At 34.3% G+C, this 27,109-nt stretch overlaps 1 protein-coding gene across 10 annotated transcripts in view; it reads left to right on the forward strand.

Annotated features, from left to right (window-relative positions):
• The window catches only part of ZDHHC21 (zinc finger DHHC-type palmitoyltransferase 21), a 73,879-nt gene extending 47,076 nt beyond the window's left edge, over positions 1-26,803 (forward strand). For 7 of the 10 annotated variants that reach the window (XM_063609854.1, XM_063609855.1, XM_063609858.1 and 4 more), the window contains 3 exons: positions 2,339-2,455; positions 22,656-22,699; positions 23,241-26,803. In XM_063609854.1, the coding sequence (XP_063465924.1) occupies positions 2,339-2,455; positions 22,656-22,699; positions 23,241-23,373 (294 nt within the window). In that variant the 3' untranslated portion in view covers positions 23,374-26,803. Of the gene's footprint in view, positions 1-2,338; positions 2,456-19,640; positions 19,792-21,278; positions 21,914-22,655; positions 22,700-23,240 lie in introns of those variants that run through there. The other 3 variants (XR_008660233.2, XR_010113765.1, XM_063609861.1) reach the window with 3 other exon arrangements.
• Positions 26,804-27,109: the final 306 nt, after the last annotated feature.

Here is a 27,109-nt window from a genome sequence, read left to right on the forward strand (position 1 = left end):
AAAAAAGTCTTAAGACAGAAGTAAAGATGTACTCTAGAGAACAGTGTTAAGTGACTCAAAATATGGATTTAGTGCTGATGATGTTAATTATGCATGTGTGAACTTGGAATACAGTTGTTTTTTTGAAAATGTAAAAGTGATAAAAAGCAATTTCTAGATTAAAGTTTTTTTACTACTGTATTTTACATAAATACTTTAAATATAAATGTATAACCAAATGAATAAATGTAATATTATAAGTAGATCTTTTAGTCTCATCTCCATCCTTGACATTTATAAATTGTAGTTGGCCAAAAATTATTTTAAAATCTTTTCACTGGGAGAAGAGTGGATGGATTTTATTTGGTCATAGATGGTAATTTTAGTACAGTAAGCTCTGCTATAATGCAATATGTGCATTCCTAAAAATCACTTCACTGTGTAAAACCATGCATTAAAACCACAGGGCTTACCACTCCGAAACTTTGTCTGTGACACTTAAAAGGATAGGAATCTAATAAAAGCAACAGCACTCTTTTGTAAATGTTAAATGATTAAGAAATACATAAATACTATGATAAACATGGCACTTTACCTTGAGAAAGACCTGAAGTTTTCTTATGGAAGTGAGCATCAGGAGGGTTTCAGAATGTGAATTATTGTGAAGTGATGGAAGGGAGGGTCTGTGAAATTGGAGGGAAAGTTGTAATACCAGATGTGGGTGTGTGTGGCTTATAGCATGGAAGATAAACTGAGGTAGCTGGTAGATGTTTGACGGGTGAGTGTGTTTTGTGTATTCCTACATATTTTGGTTCATCTGGGTACAATTTTTTGTGTTCATCTAGGATTTTTTCGCAGAGAAAAGTGTGCATAAGAATGATTGCCGTGGTCAAACTTGTTTAATGTATCCATTATGTTAGAACAAATTTGTGTTTTTAAATAGCATTAATACAGAATTTACTTAATTTTTTATATCGTCCGCAGGCCCATCATTTTGGTTTTATATGTTTTATAGGGATTCTATATTGGGTTCTTTTTACTGAAGTTTTGAAATGATTGCCTAATATTTACCTGCTACATAACGTTTTAAGTGTCTTGCTGAATTCTAAGTTTTTCCAGGCTAATGAATAAGTAATGTGGATGTGGAATCAGATTTTTGCTTGAGTCTGGTGGTGACTCAATATAATACACACAGAAAAGTATCAGTTCTTTTGTTTCAAGCAAGCATACTATCTCTGGTGGCCTTTCTATTTTTGAAGTTGCTATTAGGATACTTTTATCCTTAACATGAATCAGTATAAAAGAAAGCATGTGGGTGGCTGTGTTTGGGTGTCCTTTCCATCCACTTGGTGCTTTTATTTTTTGTGGTTGTTTTATTCCACAGCTTAGCAACAGCAGATTTCCAGCAGAAGTCTTAGTTCTTCAACTCTCTCTCCTTCCTCTGGTCTGGTTGGTTGGTAACAGTGAGGGTAAATGAAATGCTTCTTGTTTTTCTGTCTTCCTACCACAGTATCTTTGGTTTACTTTTAGGAGCCTCATTTTCAATCTCTGAGCCAGAAGACCTGCTTTTAAATCACAGCATTTCAATTCCTCCCTCCTATCTAGGCATTCCTTTATGTTTCTACAGTACTCTGCATGCATGCCTGTTATAGAATGTATCACACTGTTTTGGAATTTTCCAAAGTTGGGCTCTCTTTCTAAATAAACTGTACTTCTTGAGGGCACGGACCATATTTTTATCATTTATACATTTCTGTTACGTAACACAATGTTTGTCAGTGGTGGTTGGGTGACTGGATGGAAGAATGAATGAAGTAGGCTTGAAGAGAGCTGTACTTATGATCCTATTATATATGATTTCTCTCCATTTTGACCACGTTAATGATTTCTAGATATCTTGGTCACTTGAACTTTAATAATATGAATCATGCAGTGTATTCAAACTTTTTAGCAGAGAAATAATAAAATTCCTTTTGTAAACCAAAGATCGTACAACCATCTATGTTTTGTTTTGTTTTGGGTTTCTTTTTCTTTTCTTTCTTTCTTTTTTTTTTTTTTTTTTTGCCCAAAATAGGTTCAAAAAACAAACAAGGCTAACTTGCACCTAAGATTGAGGAGTTTTGATGCAGTAGAGTAGTAAACTTCTATATTTTCCAGCTCGCTATTGTAAATTAAAATACCTATTTTTGAAATTTTAAAATATTTATACATTGATTTAAATAGAAGTATAAAAGAGGGAGAGGTAGTTCTTTTAAGATAATAAGGAAGATGTGTTATGGCTCAATTCTTGATTATTATTGCAACTGTAAGCAATATAAGCAACTCTGAATGGTTTTTAAGACTTTCTTTTTCTTTTTAGGACCTCTTTGTTTTTAGACATGAATTGGCCATAATGAGATTAGCAGCCTTTATGGGCATTACTATGTTAGTTGGAATAACTGGACTCTTTTACACTCAACTAATTGGCATTATCACAGTAAGTATATTTTTAATGTAAAGTAACATTTATGAATATATTGCCTAATTATGAATGTAATTCTCAAAAGTTATAGAAAGTTTAGAAATCAAAGGAGAAAATTACCCATGCTTTTTAATACTTCCGTATGCTTATGTAATTGTAAAGTAGTTATAATCAAGTACAAAGTACACACATTTTTGTATCGTGTTTTTAAAAGCTAACAAATACAGTGTTTTTATATGACTGTAGACATCATGTTTGTAGTTTTTTACTGATACACAGTATCTTACATATTTATGGGGTACATATGAGTATTTGTTACATGCATATAATATATAATGATCAAATCAGAGTATTTGGGGTCTCCATCACCTTGAGTATTTATCATTTCTATGTATTAGGAACATTTCAAGTCCTCTCTGCTAGTTACTTTAAAATATACATTGTTGCTGACTGTAGTCACCCTACTGTGCTACTGAGCATTGTAACTTATTTCTTCTAACTGTGTGTTTATAACCGTTAACCACACTCTCTTCGTCCCCCCCTCCACCCATGCACCCTTTCCAGCCTCTTGTATCTCTCATTCAATTCTTGACCTCCGTGAGATCAGCTTTTTTGGCTCCCACATATGAGTGAGAAAATACGGTATTTGTCTTTCTGTGCCTAGTTTGTTTCACTTAACATAATGACCTCCAGTTCCATCCATGTTGCTGCAAATGACAGAATTTCATTCTTTTTATGGCTCATAGTATTATTACATTGTGTATATATACCAAATGTTTAAAATTCATTCATCTGTTGATAGACACTTAAGTTGATTTTGTATCCTTGCACTTGTGAATAGTGCTGTGATAAACGTGCAAGTGCACGTATCCCTTTGATATACTGATTGTTTTTTTCCTTTGGATAAATACCCAATAGTGGTTTGCTGGATCTTATGGTAGTTCTATTTTTAGTTTTTTGAGAATTCTCAGTATTGTTTTCCTTAGTGATTATGCTAATTTACATTCCCACCAACAGTGTACAAGAGTTGCCTTTTCTCTGCATGTTTGCCAGCATCTGTTACTTTTTGTCTTTTTAATAAAAGCCGTTCTAAGATGATATCTTATTGTGGTTTTGACTTGGATTTCCCTGTTGATTAATGATGATGAGTACTTTTCATATACCTGTTGGCTATTTGTATATCTTCTTTTGAGATATGCGTATTCATGTCCTTTGCCCACTTTTTAATGGTACCATTTTTTTTTATTGTTGAGTTCCTTGTATATTCTGGGTAGTGTCCCTTGTCAAGCAAATAGTTCAAGTGTTTTCTCTCATTCTACAGGTTGTCTCTTCACTCTGTTGATTGTTTATTATACAGCTTTTTAATTTAATAGAGTCCCATTTGTCTGTATTTGTTGTCTGCACTTTTTGAGGTCTTAGCTCATAAAATTTTCATCTAGACCATGTCCTGAAATATTTTTCCTAAGTTTTCTTCTGGTAGTTTCACAGTTGTAGGTTTTATGTTTAAGTCTTAAATACATCTTGAGTTGGTTTCTGTATATGGTGAGAGATGGGGTCCAGTTTCAGTCTTCATTCTTATGCATATGGATATCCAATTTTCCCAGCACTTCCCATTTATTCAAAAGACTTTTTTTTCCCAATGTATGTTCTTGATGCCTTTGTCAAAAATCAGTTGGCTGTAAATATATGAATTTATTTCTGGATTCTCTATTCTGTTCCATTGGTTTGTGTGTCTATGTGTCTGCTTTTATATGGATACTATGCTGTTTTGGTTACTATAGCCTCATAATAGACTTTGAAGTCAAGTAACGTGATGCCTGCAGCATTGTCCTTTTTGCTTAGGATTTGTTTGACTATTCAGGCCCTTTTTTGACTTCATACAAATTTTAGGATTGTTTTTTCTAATTATGTGAAAAATGATGTTGGTATTTTGATACTGATTATATCAAATCTGTAGATTGCTTTGGGCAGTATGGTCATTTAACAATAATAATTCTTCTGATCCATGATCATGGGATAGCTTTCCTTTGTTTGTCTCCTCTTTTAATTTCTTTCATCAGTGCTTTGCAGTTTTCCTTATAGAGATCTTTTACCTCCTTGGTTAAATTTATTCTTAGAGTGTTGTTGTTGTTGTTGTTGTTGGAGCTGTTGTAAATGGGATTGTGTTTTTTATTTCTTTCTCAGCTAGTTCATTATTGATGTATAGAAACGCTACTGATTTGCTGATTTTTGTATGCTGATTTTGTATCCTGTGACTTTACCGAATTTAATTATCAGATTGAAGAGTTTTTTGGTAGAACGTTTAGGTTTTTCTTGATATAAGATACCATCAGCACAAAAGGCCATAGATGGCCTTTATTATGTTGTAGTATGTTTCTTCTGTGCTTAGTTTGTTGAGAGTTCCAGTTCCTTCCTCTTCAATTTTTTGAAATACTGTGAGGAGAATTGGTGTTAGTTCTACTTATTTTAACACTTGGTAGAATTTGCAGTGAAGTTGTCTGGGTCCTGGACTTTTCTTTCTTGGGAGACTTTTTATTACTACTTTGATATTGTTACTTTTTATTGGTTTGTTCGAGTTTTCTATTTCTACCCAATTCAATCGTGGTAGGTTTTATGTGTCTAGGAATTTATCATTTACTCTAGGTTTTTCAGTTTGTTGGTATATAGTTGTTCATAATAATCTTTGATAATCTTTGTATTTCAGTGGTATCAGCTGTAATGTCTTCTTTTTCACGTCTGATTTTGTTTACTTGGGCCTTCTCCTTGGTTAGTCTTGAAAGTGGTTTATTCACTTGTTTATCTTTTCAAAACACCAACTTTTTGTCTTATTGCTTCTTTGCATTCTTTTTTTTAGTCTCTTTTGCTTTTACATCTCATCTGGTCTTCATTATTTCTTTCCTTCTACTAATTTTCAGTTTGGTTCGTTCTTGCTTTTCTGGTTCCTTGAGGTGCATCATTAGACTGCTTGAAATCTTTCTACTGTTTTGATATAGGCATTTATTACTGTAAACTTCCCTCCTAGCACTGCTTTTGTTGTAGTCCATAGGTTTTGGCATGTTTCATTTTCATTTTCATTTGTTTTAAGAAAGTGATTCCCTACTTAGTTTCTTTCTTGGCCCACTGGTTGTTAAGAACCACGTTGCTTAATTTCCATGTATTTGTATAGTTTCCAAAGTTCCTCTTGTTATTGATTTTTAGTTTTATTCCACTGTGGTCTCAGAAGATACTTGATAGAATTTAGATTTTTTTCATGTTTCTTGAGACTTGTTTTGTGTCCTAACCTATGGTCTATCTTGGAAAATGTTCCATTTGCTGATGAGAACAATGTGTATTCTGTAGTTGGATGAAATGTTTTGTAAATATCTATTAGGTCCAGTTGGTCTAGAGAGCAGTTTAAATCTGATGTTTCTTTGTTAACTATTTTACTAGATCTGTCTAATGCTGAGAATCCTGTGTCCAAGTCCTCAACTATTATTATATTAGAGTCTATCTTTCCCTTTAAATCTAATACTTGGTTTATATATCTGGGTACTCTGGTGTTGGGTGCGTATGTATTTAGAGTTGTTACATCTTCTTGCTGAATTAATCTCATATAATGGCCTGCTTTGTAACTTTTTACTATTTTTAACTTAAAGTCTGTGTATCTGATATAAGTATAGCTAGCTATTTCAGCTTACTTTTGGTTTCCATTTGCTCGGAATATCTTTTTCTGTCTCTTTACTTTGTCTATATGTGTCTTTACAGGTGAGATGAATGTTTTGTAGGCAGCATATTGTTGTGTGATGTTTGTTTTTTTAGTCCATTCAGAAGGCCTATATGTTTTAAATGTGGAGATTAATCCATTTACATTAAAGATTATTATTGATATGTGAGGGCTTGCTCCTGTCGTTTTATTAATTGATCTCTGATTGTTTTATATATCCTTTGTACCTTTCTTTTTCTTGTATTGTTTATCATTGTGGTGTGGTGGTTTTCTGTAATGGTAACATTAGAGTTCTTCCTCTTCCTTATTTGTGTGTTTGCTCTGCCAGTGGGTTTTAATTTTTTTAAAAAAAATTGAGACAGAGTCTTGCTCTCTTGCCTAGGCTAGACTGCAGTGTTGCAATCTCGGCTCACTGCAACCTCCACCTCCCAGTTTCAAGCAATTCTTGTGCCTCAACCTCCCAAGAGTGGGTTTTATACTTTCAAGTGTTTTTATGATGGTAGCTATCATCCTTTCGTTTCCAAGTGTAGGACTCTCTTAAGCATTTCTTGTAGGTCCAGTCTAGGGGTGATAAAGTCCCACAGCTTTTGCTTGTTATCACCTGCCTTTTTCCTTTATTTATGAAGGATAATTTTGCTGGAAATAGTATTTTTGTCTGAAAGTGTTTTTCTTTCCACATTTTGAATGTGTTATCCCATTTTCGCCTGGCCTATAAAGTTTCTGTGGAGAAATACACTGTTAGTCTGATGGAGATTCCTCATATGGGACTTGATGCTTTTTTTCTTGCTGTTTTTGCAATTCTCTCTTTGTCTTTGACTTTTGATAGTTTGGTTATGATGTGCCAGAGAGGACCTTTTTGCATTGTATCTGTTTGGGGATCCCTGAGCTTCCTATACTTAGGTGTCTAGATCACTTGCTAGACTTGAGAAGTTTTCAGCTGTTATATCCTTAAGTAGGTTTTCTAGGATTTTTGTTTTCTCTTTATCTTCTGGGACATTACAAATTAAAGTATTTTGTCACTTTATGGTGTTCAATATGTCACGTAGTCTTTGTTCATTTTTTAAATGCTTTTTTCTTTATTTTTGTTAGACTGGGTTATTTAAAAATACTTGTCTTCAAGTAATGAAATTCTTCCTTCTTGATCTATTCTATTATCGAAACTTTGAAATATATTTTGTATTTCATTTAATGAACTCTTCAGTTGGTTTGGTTCTTTTTTATTTGTATTTGTTTAGTAAATTCCTCATTCAGGTCTGGAATTGTTTCTCTAATTGCTTCATATTTTCTGTATTCTCTTTATCTCAATGAGCTTCTTTAATATTATTTTGAATTATTTTTCTGGGATTTCATATATATCTTTTTGATTGTAATGTTTTATTGGAGAATTATTGTATTTCTTTGGAGTGCCATATTTCCTTGCTTTTTTATGTTTCTTGTGTCCCTATGTTGGTATCTATGCATCTGTTGTAATAGATGTTTCTTCTAATTTTTTGAATTTGCTTTTATAGAAGAGGACATTTTCCTGGACATGTATCTATTGTGTTGGTTGGTTGGGGCCCTTTGGTTTTGATTCTGGGAATGTGCAGTATTGTAGTTGCTGTAGGATTTGTTTGGCTGTAAACAGCATCAGTGGTATCTGTGATTTCATCAGTGGCTTAGGGTGTGGTTGGTAGTGGATGTTGTAGTGAAATTTTGCTAGGCACTGGGTTGCCAGGTGGGCTTGTCCTTAGTCCTTGGTGGTGGCAGCAGCAAGTGGGCCTGTCCGTGGGCACCAGGATGGCATTGGCACTGCTGTTAGCAGGTCCACACAGACCAATTCTTGGGCCTCCAGGTGGCTTGTTCAGGTGTGGATAGTGGCAGCAATGCGCCAGGCAGGTGGACAGGTTCTCAGGTCCTGGGAAATGGGCACGGCGTGGGTGATGGCAATAGTATTGGCAGAACAAACCTCTGGCTCCCAAGTGGTTTGCGTAGGCATTGACAGTATCAGCAATGGGCTGGGTGGGCCAGCCCTCAGACCTGCAGGTGGCATGTGTGGGTGCCAGGTGTGGTGGTAGTAGCAGGCTGGGTGGGCCTGACCTCTGGCCCCTGAGAGGAGTGTTCGGGTGCCAGCAATGGTGGACTGGGCTGTAGATGGTCCCCAGGCTCCTGGACAGCGTGCTTGGGTACTGGAGTTTGGGTATGGGCAGACCTAGCCTCAGCTACTGGTGTTTGGGGTTGGGGAGACCTAGCCTCAGGTCCCCTGGTGGTACACTCACCCACTGGCTGTGGTAGGCATTGGTGGGGTGATCTCCACGCCCAAGGCAAAATGTTTGGGTGGGGGTGGCATCCATTGCAGCCCTGCTACTGGAGAGGACAGGGTTGCTTTCAGTGGCTGCAGCTGTATGCAGTGGGCTGGGGATTGCATACTTTGCTTGTACTTCAGCCTGGCAGTGCCAGCCCACAACGGCTGCTGTGGGTGGGGGTTTGACATTGGGGCATGTGAAAATGCACCCTGGATTTGCTGCTGGGGTCAGCAGGGTCTTTGCCAATAGTTTGTGCTTCAGCCTTGGTGGTAGCAGCCAACTGCAGCAGTGGCTTTGGGCAGGGAATATCAGTGGGGCCCCAGAAATGTGGAGATGCAGGGGCTGTTGGGCTCACTGGTGGGATACAGTCTGGTGAGGGCTGGACTCTTAATATGGTGCCTTCCTGGAGCTGCTTAGGGCTCAAAGGCTGTGTGGGACCCAGCATGATCCTCCTCTCTGGAGCAGTGCCTTCATGTATTCTCCAGGCAGCTCCCATTAGTCTTGAGACTTGTGAGGGTCTAGGGGCTTTCCTCTAGCTAGGATGTAGGAGGCTGCAGTGGGAATGTTGGGCAGTGGGAGTCACTGACTTACCCTTTTCCTGCACTGGGGAGCCTCTCCATGCCCCCAGCCTATTTTGGCTAACCAGGCTGCCTTGCTTTCCTCTCAGTCCTTGCTTTAGGATGGTGTTTCCATTCACTTCTCTGTTGAATTCCAGTGTTCTCTCTTAGATGGTATATTTTATGTGTAATTATCTACTCACTATTTTGGTTCTTCTTTGTGGAGGAGGTGAGTACCAGTTGTTTCTAGTCAGCTATCTTGAAGCCCACCTACACGTTTTTGTGTGGACATACATTTTCATTCCTCTGGGGTATATAGAAGTGGAATTGCTGAGTCTAATGGAAACTACATTTAACTTTTAAAGAACTGCCGCTATTTTCTAAAGTTGCTGCACCATTTTGCATTCCCACTAGCAGTATTTGAGGGTTCTAATTCCTCTACAGCCTTGGTGACAATTGTTATTACCTGTCTTTAAAAAAATGGTAATACCGTATCATGGTTTTAATTTGCATTTCCCTGGTAAACTAATGAGGTCGAGTATCTTTTCACATGCCTGTTGTCCATTTGTATATCTTTGGAGAAATCCTTTGACCATGTTTTAATTGGGTTTCCATTTTACTGTTGAGTTAGAAAAGTTATATATTCTAGGTATAAGTCCCTTTTCAGATATATTATTTGCAGATACGTGATTTGCAAATATTCTCACATTCTCTTAGTTATATTTTCACTTTATTAACAGTGTCTTTTGAAGCACAAAATTTGTACTTTTTATTGTTTCAATTTATTTTTTTCTTTGGTAGTATATGCTTTTTGTGTCATATCTAAGATACCATTGCCTAATCCAATGTCAACAAAATTCACTCCTATATTTTCTTCTAAGGGTTTTATTGTTTTAGCTTTTACATTTAGTACTATGATTAATTTTGAGTTAATTTTTTACATCGTTTGAAGTAGGGGTCCATCTTCATTCTTTTACAGTAGATACCTAGTTGTCCCAGCAGCATTTCTTGCAAAGACAATTCTTTCCACCATTGAATAGTCTTGACACCTTTGTTGAAAATTAGTTGGATGTTTTCTGGACTCTTAACTCTATTTTATTCATCTGTATGTCTGTCTTTATGACATAGAGATATCTTTATGCCAGGACCACACTTTCTTAATTACTGTTGCTTGATAGTAGTTTTGATACATTTTTACTGAGTATATTCTGATAAACACTTAATTTCTTATCCACAGTATACATGCTGTACAGGCATACTTGTTGTATTGTGCTTTGTAGATAGTCTGTGTGTGTGTATTTTTTTTAACTAGTTGAAGGTTTGTGGCAACGATGCATTAAATCTTTCAGTACAATATTCCCAACAGTGTGTGCTTACCTGTTGTTTCTGTGCCACAGTTTTGTAATTCTTGTAATATTTCAAATGTGTTCATGATTATTATATCTGTTACTATGATCTATGATTGGTGATCTTTGATGTTACTATTGTAATTATTTTGGGGCACCACAAACTGCGCCCGTATAAATGGCAAACTTAATTGGTAAATGTTGTGTGTGTTCTGACTGCTGCATTCACTGGCCATTCCTCTATCTCTCTTCTTTGGGCCTTGCTATTCCCTGAGATACAGTAATATTGAAATTAGGCCAAATAATAACCCTATGGTGGCGTTTAAGTATTTAAGTGAAAAGAAGGGTTGCATGTCTCTCACTTTAAATCAAAAGCTACAAATGATGAAACCTAATGAGAAAGGCGTGTTAAAAGCTGAGACACGCCAAAAACTAGACCTCTTGTGCCAAATTGCCAAGTTATGAATGCAAAGGAAAAGTTTTTGAAGGAAACTTAAAATGCTACTTCACAGAACGTACAAATGATAAGAAAGTGAAGCAGCTTTATTGTTGATATGGAGAAAAATTTGGTGGTCTGGATAGAAGATCACACAAGCCACAACATTCCATTAAACCAAGCCTAATCCAGAGCAAGGCCCTAACTCTTCAATTTTATGAAGGCTGTGAGAGGTGAGGAAGCTGCAGAAGAAAAGTTGGGAGCTAGCAGAAGTTTGTTCTTAAGGCTTAAGGAAAGAAGGCATTTCCATAACATAAAAAATGCAAGGTGAAGCAGCAAGTGCTGATGTAGAAGTTGCAACAAATTATCCAAAAGATCTAAGATGATTAATGAAGGTGGCCACACAAAACAACAGATGTTCAGTGTATACAAAACAGCCTTCTGTTGGAAGAAGATGCCATGTAGGACTTTTGTAGCTACAGAGGAAAAGTCGATACCTGGCTTCAAAGCTTCAAAGGACGGGACAGACTGACTCTCTTGTTATGGTTAATTGCAGCTGGTGACTGTAAGTTGAAGCCAGTGCTCATTTGCCGTTCCAAAAATCCTAGGCGCTTAACAATTATGCTAAATCTACTCTGCCTTTGCCCTAGAAATGGAAAAACAAAGCCTACGTGACAGCCAGATCGGTTTACAGCATGGCTTGCTGAATATTTTAAGCCCACTCTTGAGAACTACTGCTCAGGAAAAAAAGTTCCTTTCGTAATATTACTGCTCATTGACAATGCATCAAGTCACTCAAGAGCTCTGATGAAGATATACAAGGAGATTAATGTTGTTTTCGTGCCTGCTACCTCAATTATGCATGCCATGGATCAAGGAGTAGTAATTTCAACTTTTAAGTCTTACCATTTAAGAAATACATTTCATGGGCTATAGCTGCTGTAGATAGTGATTCCTCTGATGGATCTGGAGAAAGTACATTGAAAATCTTCTGGAAAAGATTTACCATTTTAGATGCCATTAAGAACATTTGTGATTTATGGGAGGGGACCAAAATAACAATATGAATGGGAGTTTGGAAGAAGTTGATTTTAAACTTCATGGTTAACTTTGAAGGGTTCAAGACTTCAGTGGAGGGGGTAACTAAAGATGTGCTAGAAATAACAAGAGAAATAAGAAGTGGAAGATGTGACTGAATTGCTACAATCTCATGATCAGTGTTGAATGAATGGGAAGTTGCTTCTTATGGATGAGCCCAAAAAGTGGTGTTTTGAGGTGGAGTTTACTCCTAGCGAAGATACTGTGGACATTATTGAAATGACAACAAAGGATTTAGAAGAATATATGGATTTAGTTGGTAAAGCAGTGGCAGCGTTTAAGAGGATGGACTCCACATTTTTTAACGAAGTCTTACTGTGGGTAAAGTGCTGTCAAATAGCATTGCATACTACAGAGAAATCTTTCATGAAAGGAAGAGTCAACCTATGTAGCAGACTTTGTTGGTTTTTTTGTCTGTTTGTTTGTTTTGGGATGGAATCTCTCTCTGTCGCCAGGCTGGAGTGCAATGGCATGATCTCGGCTCACCGCAACCTCCATCTCTCAGGTTTAAGCGATTCTCCTGCCTCAGCCTCCCAAGTAGCTGAGACTACAGGTGTGCACCAATTTTTGTATTTTTAGTAGAGATGGGATTTCACCATGTTGGCCAGGATGGTATCGATCACTTGACCTCCATATCCACCTGCCTCGCCCTTCCACAATGCTGGGATTACAGGTGTGAGCCACAGGTTTATTGTTTTAATTGTGACAGCCACCCCAACCTTCAGCAGCCACCACCCTGGCCAATCAGAAGCTGTCAACTTGGAGTCAAGACACCCTACCAGCAAAAATATTACATCTCCCTGAAGGTTCAAATGATCATTAGCATTTTTTATCAATAAAGAACTTTTAATTTAAGGTAGGTATGTACATTGTGTTTTAGACATAATGCTGTTGTACACTTCATAGAGTATAGCATAAACATAACTTTTGTATGCAGTGAGAAACTGAAAAATTTTTGCTACTGGCTTTATTGCAATACTCGCTTCGTTGTTTAGAACCAAACCTGCAATATCTTTGAGATATTTCTGTGAGTTATTTATGGTTTTTGTGTATCAGGTTTGATTCTGACTCTCTTCCCTTCTATCAACATGTTAATTCTCAAATTGCAAGGGTTTTTTTTCTGTAGTATTGAACATTACATTTTATTAAGGTAGAGAGATTTGGCTATGATGTGATATTTTTAAAACTGAGTAGAAACCACATTTGTTGAATAATGCTCACTCCAAAAGTTTCATCTCTTTCTGCATATGTGTAGTAACCTCTCAGAGCACTGTACCAGACAGTGATGACATCTATAGCAGTTATACCTCTGTGAAACAATTAAAAAAGAATTATTAAGAAAGAGAAAGTAAGAGTGAGGATATATTCTATTTGTTATCCTAACCTTTAGTTACTTTACTTTCTCTTGAACACAAGTACTTTTTAGAATTACAATAAATTTTTAAATCTCTGTAGCTGGGATTTCATAGTGAACCTCAAGCATTACCGTTTTTGGGTTTAAAAAAGAAATTAAAAAGAGCTTCCAGAATATACTCTTCCTCACATTGATTTAAGATTCTTTGAGGCTTGATTATTTAAAAGTCTAATGCATTCAGTGTTTAATTTTAAATCGAATGAATTATTAGGACTTAAATACTATTTAATATTTTAATTAAGTTAAAATATAGATGATGCTTTATAAAATAAGTTTGCTGTTTTGTGATAAAATTAAGATTACAAGAAATTTTACCTCTGGACATGTTTTTGTCATAATTTGAATCCATGGATCTCTCTTTACAGTGTTAAGTGATGAATTTGTCAGGTGGCATAAGAAAGAAGTGGGAGAAAGAATCACAGTAAATTTAATCCTTCCATTGCAGTTTTCCTTTTTCCCCTACTGTTGCACCCTAAAGATCCTAGAGGCATTTTGGGAAACTACTGATATGGATATCATTTCATTACGTAAACTATTTTATTGCATAGCTTGAATATAGACCTACTAGACATCAAACAAGCAAAATAAGTGCTGTCTCTTTGGGATTTAGCTTGAGGTTTCAGGGAAGCAGCATACCAGTTTTCAGTAATTTTTTACCATTATTCATTTTTACTTGGAATAAATAAATCATTTATCTCATGTATAGGAAGAAAAATTTCATCTTCCTATTGATAGTGGAAAGTAACAGGATAATCATAGCAGTGATAATCTGATGTCATTTTAGACCTAGCAAGAGTAGATTATCTGTGACCCAGATAAAATAATTAGAAATTACTTTAACTTAAAAATAGTGGATTTCTAATCTCATTTTCAAGGTTAAAAGATTTCAACACAACCAGATGTTTCTGTTAAATAGACTAATCTGAAGCCCAATTCAAAAGGATTACCTGTGATTATTTTTCGATTTAATTTTAAACAGGATTTAAGCATACGTGTTTGTGCATTTTTACTACAATTTATATTGAAATAAAAATGTTTTCAAGTCAGTCTACTTCGAGGCATTTTTTATTAAGGGAAACAGGTTAGTCAAGTTATTTTTTAGACTTCAGACTGTTTAGCCTTTTATTTTTTGCTGTTTCTGAATGAAATGGATAGTGATGTTATTAATGTAATTGATGTTGTCTGAATTATTGAGCAGTAGTTCCCACATAGCCAACAATAATGTCCATTCTGATGAGCACCAATACTAATAGTGCTGGGTGATTGTATTCGTCATGTTTTCAGTCACTGGACTTGGAGAGAGTTAATCAAGAAGTGCTGTAACAGCTGGTACAGTGCATTCTGGTGAGGTTCTGACAGTGAGCTATTGTGTACCATGACACTGCTCTGACAGTTTATCTAAATTTTATATATAAGCATTTTTGTTTTCTGGGCTCTGTGGAGTTTATATAATAGTGTAAGCTTTTGATGATGTCTCTGGAGATTTTCTCAGTTGTGGTGAGGTTGGGGGTAGGGTGAGACAGATGTATTTAGTTGCAATTTTGTAAAAGACTAAATTCTCGAACAAAAAAATAGTGATTTTTGCATTTGGTTTCACAAGTACTATTGTTGGACTCTATTTGAATTGCTGAAGATAGCTTAAATCAAAGCTTTTCAAATTAAGAAGAAAATATTTCCCCCCATAAATACTGGCTCATATTTAACTCACCAAGTTAATGTTTACTTAAATAAATACAGGAGAAATCATAAATGCAGGGGTGACAATTTTAACTTGGTTACCTTACTCAGTGAAACATATCTTATGTTCAAAATGTTAAATCAGTTTAAAGGAGACTACCAAACATCATTTTACTAATCAGTTGATTTACTTGCCTTTTAATCTATACACAGAAATGTATTCCTGAAATTATTAATTCCTATAGTTAAATTTTGCCTAGTATTCTGCCAAATTATTTTGAATTAATAGCATTCAGTACACTCTTTATAACAATTATGTTTGATGTGCTCAACTCCAGGTCAGCATTGCAGACACATGAACATCACTGCTAATTATGCTGACCCCAGCTCACATACACTTCAATAAAGGGAGCTCTGTATAGCATTTTTGTTTTCCTCTGAATTTTTGCTTGATAAAAATAAAGTAAATGTATTTCTAATATAGTATGTCCAATTGTAATATTATATGAAAGAATTTATAGCTTTTTTAAAACCTAGAAAGTTAATGAAAATTTAAAGTGTCCTTTTTAAATGTGCTTTTAATGTCATATAGTAAAATTGGGTATAATATTTTTTAGAATTTTGTATATGATAAGTTTATAAAAAACTAGATTCCCCCTTTCCAAGGGCATTTGTTTAAATACCAAGTTACATTTCATACTTACATGAAATACTTTTAAAAAAAGAATTATCAAAATTATTTTGATAATTGTGCTGTGTGGAATTGGACTACTCTTTAGCATACGCATGTTCCTATGTAAAAGCATATTTATATTGCATAATTTCTCTTTGCTCAGTGTAATAAACTGCTTGGAAGTATTTTTGATAAAACTAATTAAAAACAAATCTTTTTCTATAATTTATTTATATGTTCTTAAATCACTACTAATTGCTTGAGTGATTAAATAGATGCTTAAAAAATGCTGGTAAGGAAACTAAGCATTTATGGGTTTTCCTTTTACTAACAATTTTTCCTAGATATTTATTTTATTATTTCTTGATCTGAATCCACACAAATATTTAATCTGACATTAAAACATAGGACTGCAGAAAGCAGTGAATCTTATATTTATGGTTTGCTTATGGTATTTTGGCACAATAATTTATGTACGTTTTATTGATATTATTCCCTGAATTTCAGCCAAAGGGGCATATTAAATGCCCATCTTATTTCTACTAATAACCAAAAATCTTATCAAAGTATAATTTTGGTGTTAAAAGTGTAAGAGTAGTTAAATTTGAGTTTTGATTATAAACATAGTTTCTCAGCTGTTCCAAATATTCTAATTAGTGCGACACTTATTTATACAAAACATTATTGTATATAATCATCCTTGCTGGCTTCCTCTCTATGTTACTATATAATTATTTCTTGTATACTTGACTCCTTTTACTAGATTGTAAGTTCCATGATGCTAAGGACTGTGTCATAATAGATACTTAGTAAATTTTTGGTAGATGGATAAATGAATGAATGAATCATGGTTTACGTATTTAGGACTTGCTTTTTCAACTGGATTATAAGCTCTTGGCATAGGATTTTATATGTGTAGTCTCTTGTAGTCCCTATTATTTTATTTTTCATTATAAAACCACTTGTTTGTTTGTTTAAAGATAATCTTGAGAAGTTACATTTTGAGGTAATTGAGGTATTTCTTTCCAAGCCCTCTCAAAAAGTAGGTAGTGGGCAGTATCACTAAAATCTTAAGACTGCCATTTATTGAGGAGTTATAAGGGGTTTTGACATAATAACTCATTTAATCCCCACAAAAACCTATGAGGTAAGCGTTATTATTTGGAAATGGAGGTATAGAGTTTTAGCGATTTTCTTTAGGTTATACAGTCAGAAAGTGGTGTTTAAGATTAAGAAAAGTGTGAGGATTATTTTGGAAAGAGATTTTCAGTGTCTATAAATATAAGATCTTTTGCCTTCTCACTTGTGTTCTATGATTGATTCGATGTTTATGTGAACTTCAGATCCCTGACAAAAGACGTAGCTGGTCTTTTGTTGGAAATGGGTGCTTAAAGAACCATTCATTTCAAATGAGGAAAATAGTTCTGACTTAAAAGGAAGACAGAGCTAAGATTAACAGGACATTTCCCTCTTTTGATTGAAAACAAAACTAAAAAGAAGGAATCATGCTATTTCTGTTCATGTCCAATTAGATTAGTGCTGCAAATTTATATTAAGTTGACCATTTTGTACAATATGTGCTGCTAAGTGCTATGGAAAAATTTAAAGTTAAATGAGCTACTGTTCATATACTAATCAGAGGTGCTAAGAAGTGAAATGAAAGTCTTTCTTAGAATTAATATAAATTAGTAATAGATAAAGCAGGCAAATCTCTAATTGTGAAAAACTTGCCTGAGTAATGTTTTTAATTTTTTAATTTTTAATTGATGTATAATAATTGTACGTATTTATGGGGTACAATGTGATGTTTCAATATTTGTATACATAATGTAATGATCAAATCAGTAATTAACTTATCCATCACCTCAAACATTTATCATTTATTTGTGGTGAGAACATCCGAAATCCTCTCTTCAAGCTATTCTGAGATATACAGTACCTTCTTGTTGACTGTAATCACAGTGCTGTGCAATAGAACACCACAATTTATTACTCCTTTCTAATTGTAACTTTGTACGGATTGACCATCCTCTTCCCCATCCTTCACTTCTTTCTACCCTCCTCAGTCTCTGCTAACTACTGTTCTATTGATACTTCTATGAGATCAACTTTTTCAAGATTCTGCATATGAGTGAGAAGAGTCAGTATTTGTCTTTCTTTAACTGGCTTATTTCATTTATCCATGTGATCGCAAATGATCATACTTCATTCTTTTCTTGGCCGATTAGTATTCCATTGTGTATATACACCATATTTACTTTATTCATCTGCTGTTAGACGCAGGTTGATTCCATGTCTTGGCTATTATGAAGAGTGCTGCAATAAACATGGGAATCTGACATACTGATTTTATTCCTTTGAATATAGAGTTGTCCCTCACTCTCCATAGGGGATTGATTTCTGGACCCCACAGGGATATTGGAATCCATTGAGGCTCCTGTTTCTTATGTAAAATGGTGTAGTATTTGAATATAACTTATGGAAATCTTCCCTTATACTATAAATCATCTCTAGATTATTTATAATACCCAATACAATGTAAATACTATGTAAATAATTGTTAAACTATATTATTTTTATTTGTATTATTTTTTATTTTTTTAAATAGTTTTTCTTAAAGTATTTTCGATCCATGGTTGATTGAATCACAGCTACAGAACCCACAAATATGGAGGGCTGACTGTGTACCCAGTGCTGTGATTGCTGGATCATATAGTAGTTTTGTTTTTAACTTTTTGAGGTGCCTCCATACTGTTTTTTATAATGACTGTATGGATTTACATTTTCCCCAACAAGAGTAAAGGTTCTTCCCCAGACTGTGTAAGGGTTCCCTTTTCTCCACATCCTTGCCAACATTTACCTTTTGTATTTTTGATAATACCCTGGGATAATTCTGATTGGGATGACATGATTTCCCATTGTGGTTTTCGATTTACATTTCTCTGATGACTAGCGGTGTTGAACATTTCTTCATATACCTGTTGGTCATTTGTATAATCTTTTCTCTATTTTAGAATCAGATTTTTTTTCTTTTCTCTCTTTTTTTTTTTTTCTGTTGAGTTGTTTGTGTTCCTTATGTATTCTGGGTATTAACCCCTTGTCAGATGTATAGTTGCAGAGATTTTCTTCCATTCATTAGGTTGTTTCTTTAATGTATTTTTTTTTTTTAAGAGACGGGATTTTGCTCTATCACCTAAGCTGGAGTGCAGTGGCATGATCATAGCTCACTGCAGCCTTGAACTTCTGGGCTCAAGCAAACCTCCCACCTAAGTCTCCCAAGTAGCGAGGACTACAGGCACATGCCACCATGCCGTGCTTGCTAATTTTTTAAAGTTTTTGTTTTGTTTTGTTTCGTTTTTGTAGAGACAGGCTCTCACTATATTGGCTGCGCTGGTCTTGAACTCCTGGCCTCAAGCAATCCACCTGCCTTGGCCTCCCAAAGTCCTGTAATTACAGGCGTGAGCCACCGCACCCAGCCATTCACTGTGTTGTTTCCTTTGCTATGCAGAGCTTTTTTGTTTGATGTAATCTCATTTGTCTGTTTTTGTTTTTGTTGCCTTTGTTTTTTATGCCTTACCTAAAAAATCCTTATCCAGGCAATGTCATAAAGCATTTCCTCTATGTTTTCTTCCAGTAGTTTCACAGGATCAGGTCTTACATTGAAGTTTTTGATCCATTTTGAGTTGATTTTGTGTATAGATCAGTGTTTTAAACTCTAGATTACATCACCATAGAGTCATTAGGTAACTATGTATAGCAGACTTGGAAGCATCAACAAGACCTATAATAATAAAGAATGCAGGGGATAATTGAGGTTAGATTGAACTGTCTTCAAGGAGTCTAATGAAAAGAATTTTCTTACTTTCCTCAGGTCTGCCGTTTGGCAGGTCTAGAAACTCCATTTTGAAATTGTTTTGCAGGGTTAAACAGGTCCAGAGGCAGTGGCTCTTACTTCCAGACTCAAAAGAGATAGTCATATAACAGATTGTTTATTCCTTTATGTGCGATTGTCAGGTGTGCCAAAGGACTCTTCAGCACATTCTTTCTCCTGTATGACAACATATGTGGCAAAGTGTTGCTTGGTGAGAATGAACTCAAAACAGGATGAGTTAGTTGGATGGATTGTATCATCAAGCGCTCTATGCCAAGAGGACTGGGTTCTCAGGTCTGTTAACCAGGAAACCTCTGGTGATAAATTCTTGCTCTTTATCCCACCCCCCTGCAACCTCTCATTTTCCTAACATCAAGCCAAGAGATACCTCTTTCTCCTTTTCTCTTAGGAACCTTCACCCCCATTCCAGGTATAATTTTCCTACTTAGGATACAGTTTTAATAGTCAACATAATTTTTTAGACTAGACCTGAAAAATGATTTCTTATATAAGATCACCCATCAGAAGATAAAATATTAGATAAAATAGGTAGGGCCTGTATTTCTGTATGTCTTCCTGTTTCTAGTTCATTATTTTTAAGAACATCCAGTTTTTAAAATAGTAAATCATTCTCATATATCTCTTGGTCATGCAGACTGAGGAAAGTCTTAGATATTTTGATCATTATACTGTAATCAAGCTGTAAATATTTATAAATCAAAGTGTTCTCATAGACAACACATAGTAAAAACTTGTTTGTTATCATTCCTGGACAAATGAATTTCTCTGGATAGCTGAGTTTTACATATAACTAAGAACTTATATTTTGTATTTAAACTCCTTGAGGATAATAGCTATCTTACTGGTCCTTTCATGATGAACACTAACTGTGTTGAGTCTTTAGTATTGAATGAAGTTATTTGCACCAAAATATTTTAATTATTTTAGTGTTTTTTTAATGCCAAAAATATATTAAACTTAATTTGACACTTGAGGGTAACTTGTGGTTTTTCGTATTCTTCATAGTAGTAACCCCTGTCCTCTTCTAGTTTGCTGTTTCTGTCCTGCTAGTGAATGTGATAACCTAATTTGTATTGCTCTGGGTATGTTACATGTAAGCACCAGTGCAAAAACTTGATGACATGTTTGGTTGCTAAAATACAAATTGTACTTATAACAGTATTCTGGATAGCAGAGTTACAGAGAGATGAGCATTTGCCATTTCTAGAGGAAAAAAATAGCCTATTTTGGCCAGCCTCACAAATCCTACTCATAAAGTAATGGTAAACTTCACATTGTTTGAAAGAATAACCATGCTTATGATGATTTAATAGATAGTATTCTAGTTATTTCCCAAAACAGATTCAAGAAAGGTATCAAAAACACTTGAAAATAAAAGCTTTTTCTGTATGAAATCTAAATCTGAAATCTTTAAAGTTGATTTTTTTAATGCCACAAATAAATCCTTCAGGATTATAAACAAGTTGTAATTTCCCCATAGTAAAAATTGCCCTTAATCTTGGCTGGTGAGAGTAGTCTGACCTTGGATTTGCCTTATATACCATGGAATAGTTTATAGTTTTTAAGTGTTGTCCACATCTGTGATCTTAGGCCATTCATATGCCTTTCCTAATAGCTATTCTATTTCGTCTGTCTCTTTGACTTCTATCTCATCTTTTTCTTTGTACTTTTGCATAAGTTGTTTTAATTGCTTTGGAACAACGTGTTACTATCAAAACTCTAAGAAACCATTAAAATGACTTCACTTACTTCCTTTACAGATGTGGAACCTGAAGCCCAAATTTCCTCTAAGACCCTAATCAGTGTTCTCATATGTTTGTAGACTGTGTTTTCATAAAGTAAGACATTTTGAGGAAATTACAACGGAGCAGAGGAAGGTTAATTATTAATAGAGTTGTCACTGGATACCATTAAGTACAAAGCTTGATAGGAAAACTAATGAATATAGAATATGTAGCTAATCTATAACCTTTTAAAAATTCCTGGAAAATATGTAAATGAAACTCTGTTATTGGTTATTAGTTATCTTAAAAATAGATCCATTTTCTCTGATTTTCTCTTATATAGGCAAACTGTAGTTATGCAACTATTCATAACGATAATTTAATATTATGAGTTATTAACATCTCAAAAGAGTTGTTTTTGAGTGAAGGTGCTGTTTATTAGCATCATTGGAAAAGTTTTACAGCCAAATGAGTTCTTGAGATTTTGCTTGTAGCTGCAAGAGTTTGCATGAATAGTACTGCTTAATAAGTCCACCTATGTGTAAACAAAGTGTTCAGGTAAAGTAAGGGATAAAAAGAGGAAAACTTCTCCAGCTTTTGGTGTATTTGAATGAATGTACTCTTTTGCACTGTTTAAAAATATATTTAAAATACAAATAAATATCTAAAAATAAGATTGTGTAATTTGTGTTTTGATTATTTGGCTATTGCTTATAACAATTTGCCAGTCTAATGATAAGTCTTCTGATAACACAAATTAAACCAGCATTTCTGGAAGCAGTCTTCTGTTTGTTGAAATTTTTTTTTACATATTTGTGTTAGAGCCTTACAGAAAGCATTCAATTATGGAATTGTATTATGAAAAAAGTTATTTTTCTGCTAAGAAAGAACTCTGGTCAGTTTAGTTTTCAGAATAATAGATGTTGTAATATGGCAAATTCATAGGTAGCCTTGTGGAGTTTTGTTGTTGTTTACAGAAACCTAGAACCAGTAGCACCTTGACTCTTAGGCAGTTTTCTGTTCATTAGTTTCTTTCGTATGTCATTTTAGTATTTATTTTTTAATGCGTATTCACTGACAGTTAAATTGAAAGTAGATTGTAGACTTTCAAAGGAATTGTCAAGGAAGCAAGTGTAATAAAAGGTTATATTTTAATGAAGTGATACTCTCATAATTTTTGTGAGCTTTTTGTATTTGAATAGGGTTTTTTTTGCATAATATAATGTCGATTTTGTTTTTCCAAGGGGATTCCAGCCATGTATGAAAGATAATTTAAAATTCATAATACTCATATATAAACTGTTTAAATCTTTAGAATATTTTCGGAATAAGATTAAAAACATGATAGAATGGATACAGAATAAAGACTTAATAACTTTGTTACATCTGAATATAATTTTTTATTTTTAATAGGATACAACATCTATTGAAAAGATGTCGAACTGTTGTGAAGATATGTAAGTATAAAACTGAAGTGTATAGTATTATTTAAAAATGGAAAGAACTGGATATATTTGAGAAATATGTGCATATGATAGAAAGATAATATAATGATGGCTTTTTCTTGGTGCCTTGTCTGAGGCCTGTGCTAGACAAGCGTACCACAGTCTTACAGTAGGGGTTTTCCAGCCATGGTAGGTTTCACACTAAAATGTTGATCATTCTTGTGCCTTGTCTAACTAAAGTAAGTTCAATTATTTGTCCTGAAAGTACATCAAAAGAGATTTGCTACTGTGTTGTTGACACACATTCTGTTAATCCTGAGATTTTCCTCTGCTTCAAAAGTTGCGCTCGGTTGATTGACGACACAGATACAATATCTGCTATCCAGAGTTAAAACTCAGCTGCATGCCATAATGAAAGAAAAGCTGTATTTATGATGCTGGGACACAATTCATCAGAGTCCAGTAATGGATCCCCAGCCAACCTGTATTGTTTTAGCTGACTGAAGTGCACCATGGGAGTGCTGTCTTTCACTAATAATGCTGTCTTCTGTAGATCGAGGCCCCGAAAGCCATGGCAGCAGACCTTCTCAGAAGTTTTTGGCACTCGTTGGAAGATCCTGTGGTTCATTCCTTTCAGGCAGAGGCAACCACTGCGAGTTCCCTACCACTTTGCCAATCATGTCTAAACAGATGGATGGTGGGCACAGATGGGTCCTCCATGCTGGAAATGCGTTACAGGTTTTATGATAATAGAACTATGACAGTCTTCAAGTCAATTAAAATCCACCCACCAATCTTAGGCATCATAATGTGCCCCAGGCTTTATTTTAATAGTGATCTTGATCCTGTTGTGGGACTAATACAAGATCTATATTTAAGTTTTAAAGCATGTTTACTTTCAAATTAGCTTTCCACAGGGATTTCTTGAAATGCTTTTGTTATTAAACTCAAAAGGCAGTGATTAGGATGAAATAATTGTACATAATTTATTTTAGTACTGACAGTGTTACAGATTCTAATTTATGGTAAATTTCAGATGTTTATTTAAAATTTTCACTTTTAAACAGTAACCAAATCTAAATTTATTCAGGTTTTACAGAAGTTGATACACCTTCTTATAGTATAGGTAAATTTTCTTTTTCAAATCCAATTTAAAATAACCTTTCCTTTTAAATGTGCTGTAACATTTTTAAAAATGCAGCAGCATAGGAGTGAACAACAGCAACACAAAACGGGCATTGGTTTCCTCGGAGTGGCTTGCTTATGTTTTCTTCTTTTTTCTTCACCAAAACCAACATAAAAGTACCGCTGAAGTAAAACACCAACTACCTACCTTACTATAAATGAAATGTTAAAATTTTTTTCACAATAATTTTTCAGTTTTCACCATTACTGTTGTAATTATTGATTGTGATTAAAATATTTGCTCCCAGGAGAACTCCTGACCAGTGGGCATGTATTCCTATTTTACCCTAAGATTTTAATGAGCAAAAAGGGGAGAGAATTTGCAATAACTTCACAATTACCTTTTCTAGTGCAGTTATATTAGAATGCATATGTTTTTAAAATGCTAGTATAACTAGATAATATATAATGTACAGTATAAAGAGGAATATTGTGCTTTTGAAAAGAGTATACTTTTTACTTTTATTTATGTACTAGTAGATGTAAAATTTCACATTGAAGGTTTATAGATATTGGCCAACTCATATGGAAATTTTATTTATAGGAAGCTGCTACTAAAAAAAGTCACTAACTTTGTGTGCCTATAATCCCTAAATTAAAATTTAATTTTAATTGGCTGTCTATAATTTGCATTGAGAGACATTTTCCTAATAGCTAGTGTTCGAAAGTGACCCTAAAATAAGAAAATATAATGATCTGTGTTTTATCATTAGCCTTATACAAATGTAAATTACTAATAGTGATGTTCTCTTGCAAGGCATAGAACATTTGTATGAAAAGACATTTAGTATGCTTTGAAAAAAACTCAGCTTTTAATTTTTTTCCATTGGAATACTGCAAAACCCATATATCTTTTTAAGAAATTTATGTACTCACAGTCTTTCCCTTGAAGAGAAGATTGAAAAAGTCTACTGTTCATGAACCATGCTAATATTTTCCTTTTAGCTAGTTTTGAAAATAAAGAACAATACCTGGGAAATAATTAAGCAGAAGGTTACCATTGTTTTCCAGTTGGCTATACTGTGGTTAGTTCTTTCAGAAATTGTAAATATCTTATAGCATATTCTGAAATAATAGAGTAAGTTCTTCTCAGAGATGTTAATCTCATGTTTTTCATGTTCTAATTAGAATACTTTATTACTTACAAACTCAGAAGTGGCAGACGAACATATTTATTGGTACTGAAAAGAGACGTAGTAAATTAAATAGAAGAAATATATTTATAAAGCTTAGTGAAACACGAAATTAGAATGTCCATGTCAGGCAAATGGGTTTGGATTTTGTGCAAGCTAATTTGGCCACATTTGGCCTGGTGATAGAACTGTCTATACGGAAGTAATATATAGATAATGTAGGTAGATATCAGTTGAATGCCTTATATTGTATACATTCCTTTCAAATAAGGACCTTGAGAAAACAGCAGAGCCAAGTGAAGACCCCCTAAAGAACTTTGTGGCTAATTTATACTTCATGTAATAGCAGTAGGTACACTGAAAGGTACTGGGCGGGGTCTCTTTCCCACTCTGATGATTTGTGTTCTTATTTTTCCTAGATTTACCACTTCTAGGGCATATTCTTTTCCCTCTTCCTCTTTACCTTTCCTGGTCCTGATCCCTCTGTACTCAGTTACCCTAAATTATTAGACTACAAACTAATACACTAGAAAAGCATACACTTATTTTATTTCAATGGCAGAAATGCTATCTATCAGTATATTTACATAAGAATGTATATTAAAGTATATCTATATATACTTACACTGTAACTTTCAATATTCCCCAGTTAGCATACCTAACCCTCCTGTGGGTTTTGTTAATTCTTGTTAGACTACTAGAGAAAAACCAACTGGCAGTTTGCTAAGCGTATCTACTGGTGTTCTTTCTGCGCCCTCTTTTGGCTAATTGATGTAATTATACTGGCTCTAAAGATTTACTGCCCCATAAGTAAATAGTATAGCCACATTCTGAACATATCAAAACTACAAACTTAGGAGGAGTGTATGTACAAAAATGTAAAATTTTATGAAAATGAACATGTTTTTATGATGTTATTTCTAGTTCATAAGAATGTGATGACTGCTTTGCTTCATTTATGTACATTCCCATTCTTGCTGTCAATCAATCACAAATTTATATCAGATTAGGATAAACTAAGCCATTTTATGTATTTTATTTTAAACCTTATTTTGGCAGAGTAATTCCTTAGAATTGGAAAAGCTGTTACTTTAAAATTACCAATTTATTACAAAACATAGAATGTATTGTAGCTACGAAGACAACCAAGCATTTACTGTGTTTTAATGAATATCTAAAAAACTACATTTAGTTTATTTTACTCAGTTTTGAGATGATTTTTTTACTGGCTCTGTTGCCTTAAAATAACTAAGAGATTAATGATTCTTTGTATAACTTTCCTTTTCTTTTCTTTGTTCTTTTTTTTACATTTCCCAGAGTTATATCTATAGTTTTAGTAACCAATTTATTATGTATTCTGGATAACTGTGAAAACAACTAAAGGTGTTGGGCATTAGAAAATAATTGTGAGCAGTAAGATTACTGATGTAATATGTATTTTGAACTGAAGTATTTCTTTATAAACATTCTATTTGATTTTAAGCAAAATGTATGTTAAAGCATGTTTTAACATCAGTAAAGTCATTTGTTGGCCTTCTGGAAATGAAAGGTTTTTACCTAGATACTGTAAGTTACACCTCCTTAACAATCATATTTGTCATTGTTGTTTTCTGCAAACAAAAATGTTTATGGGCTTCATGTAGGCTTAAGATTGTAGGCAAAAATGGACTGAGTTGAGGACCCCTCAAGCAGTAGGCATTTAGTTATAGAGCAGTTGGTACTTTGTAACCCAGACTTATAGTTTAAAAATATCAAGTTAGCTGATGCTTCATTATAATAAAAATACTATTTTGCTTCAGAGTTGTATTAAAAATATGTGTGCTTAACATTAGAAATAGCTGTTTTAAATTGTAGTTAACATATTAACTCTTTTTCAGAAAAAAAGCATACTTTATTTTTAATAATGAAATAGAGAACATAATACGTAATGTTCAGTATAACAGCTGAGTTAAAACATCTGCCAGAATTAACATCAGTGCATTTTTGCCAATACATAGAGCCATTTTTCTCTAAGTATGGTGGCTAACGATAACTATCTTTTGTTAGACATTCAAGTCCCTCCCATACAAGTAACTAGTTGGTGATACGTTTCACTCCAAAGGGT

Source organism: Symphalangus syndactylus, chromosome 9 (genome assembly GCF_028878055.3).
Source record: "Symphalangus syndactylus isolate Jambi chromosome 9, NHGRI_mSymSyn1-v2.1_pri, whole genome shotgun sequence".
In the NCBI taxonomy this organism is placed as follows: Eukaryota; Metazoa; Chordata; class Mammalia; order Primates; family Hylobatidae; genus Symphalangus; species Symphalangus syndactylus.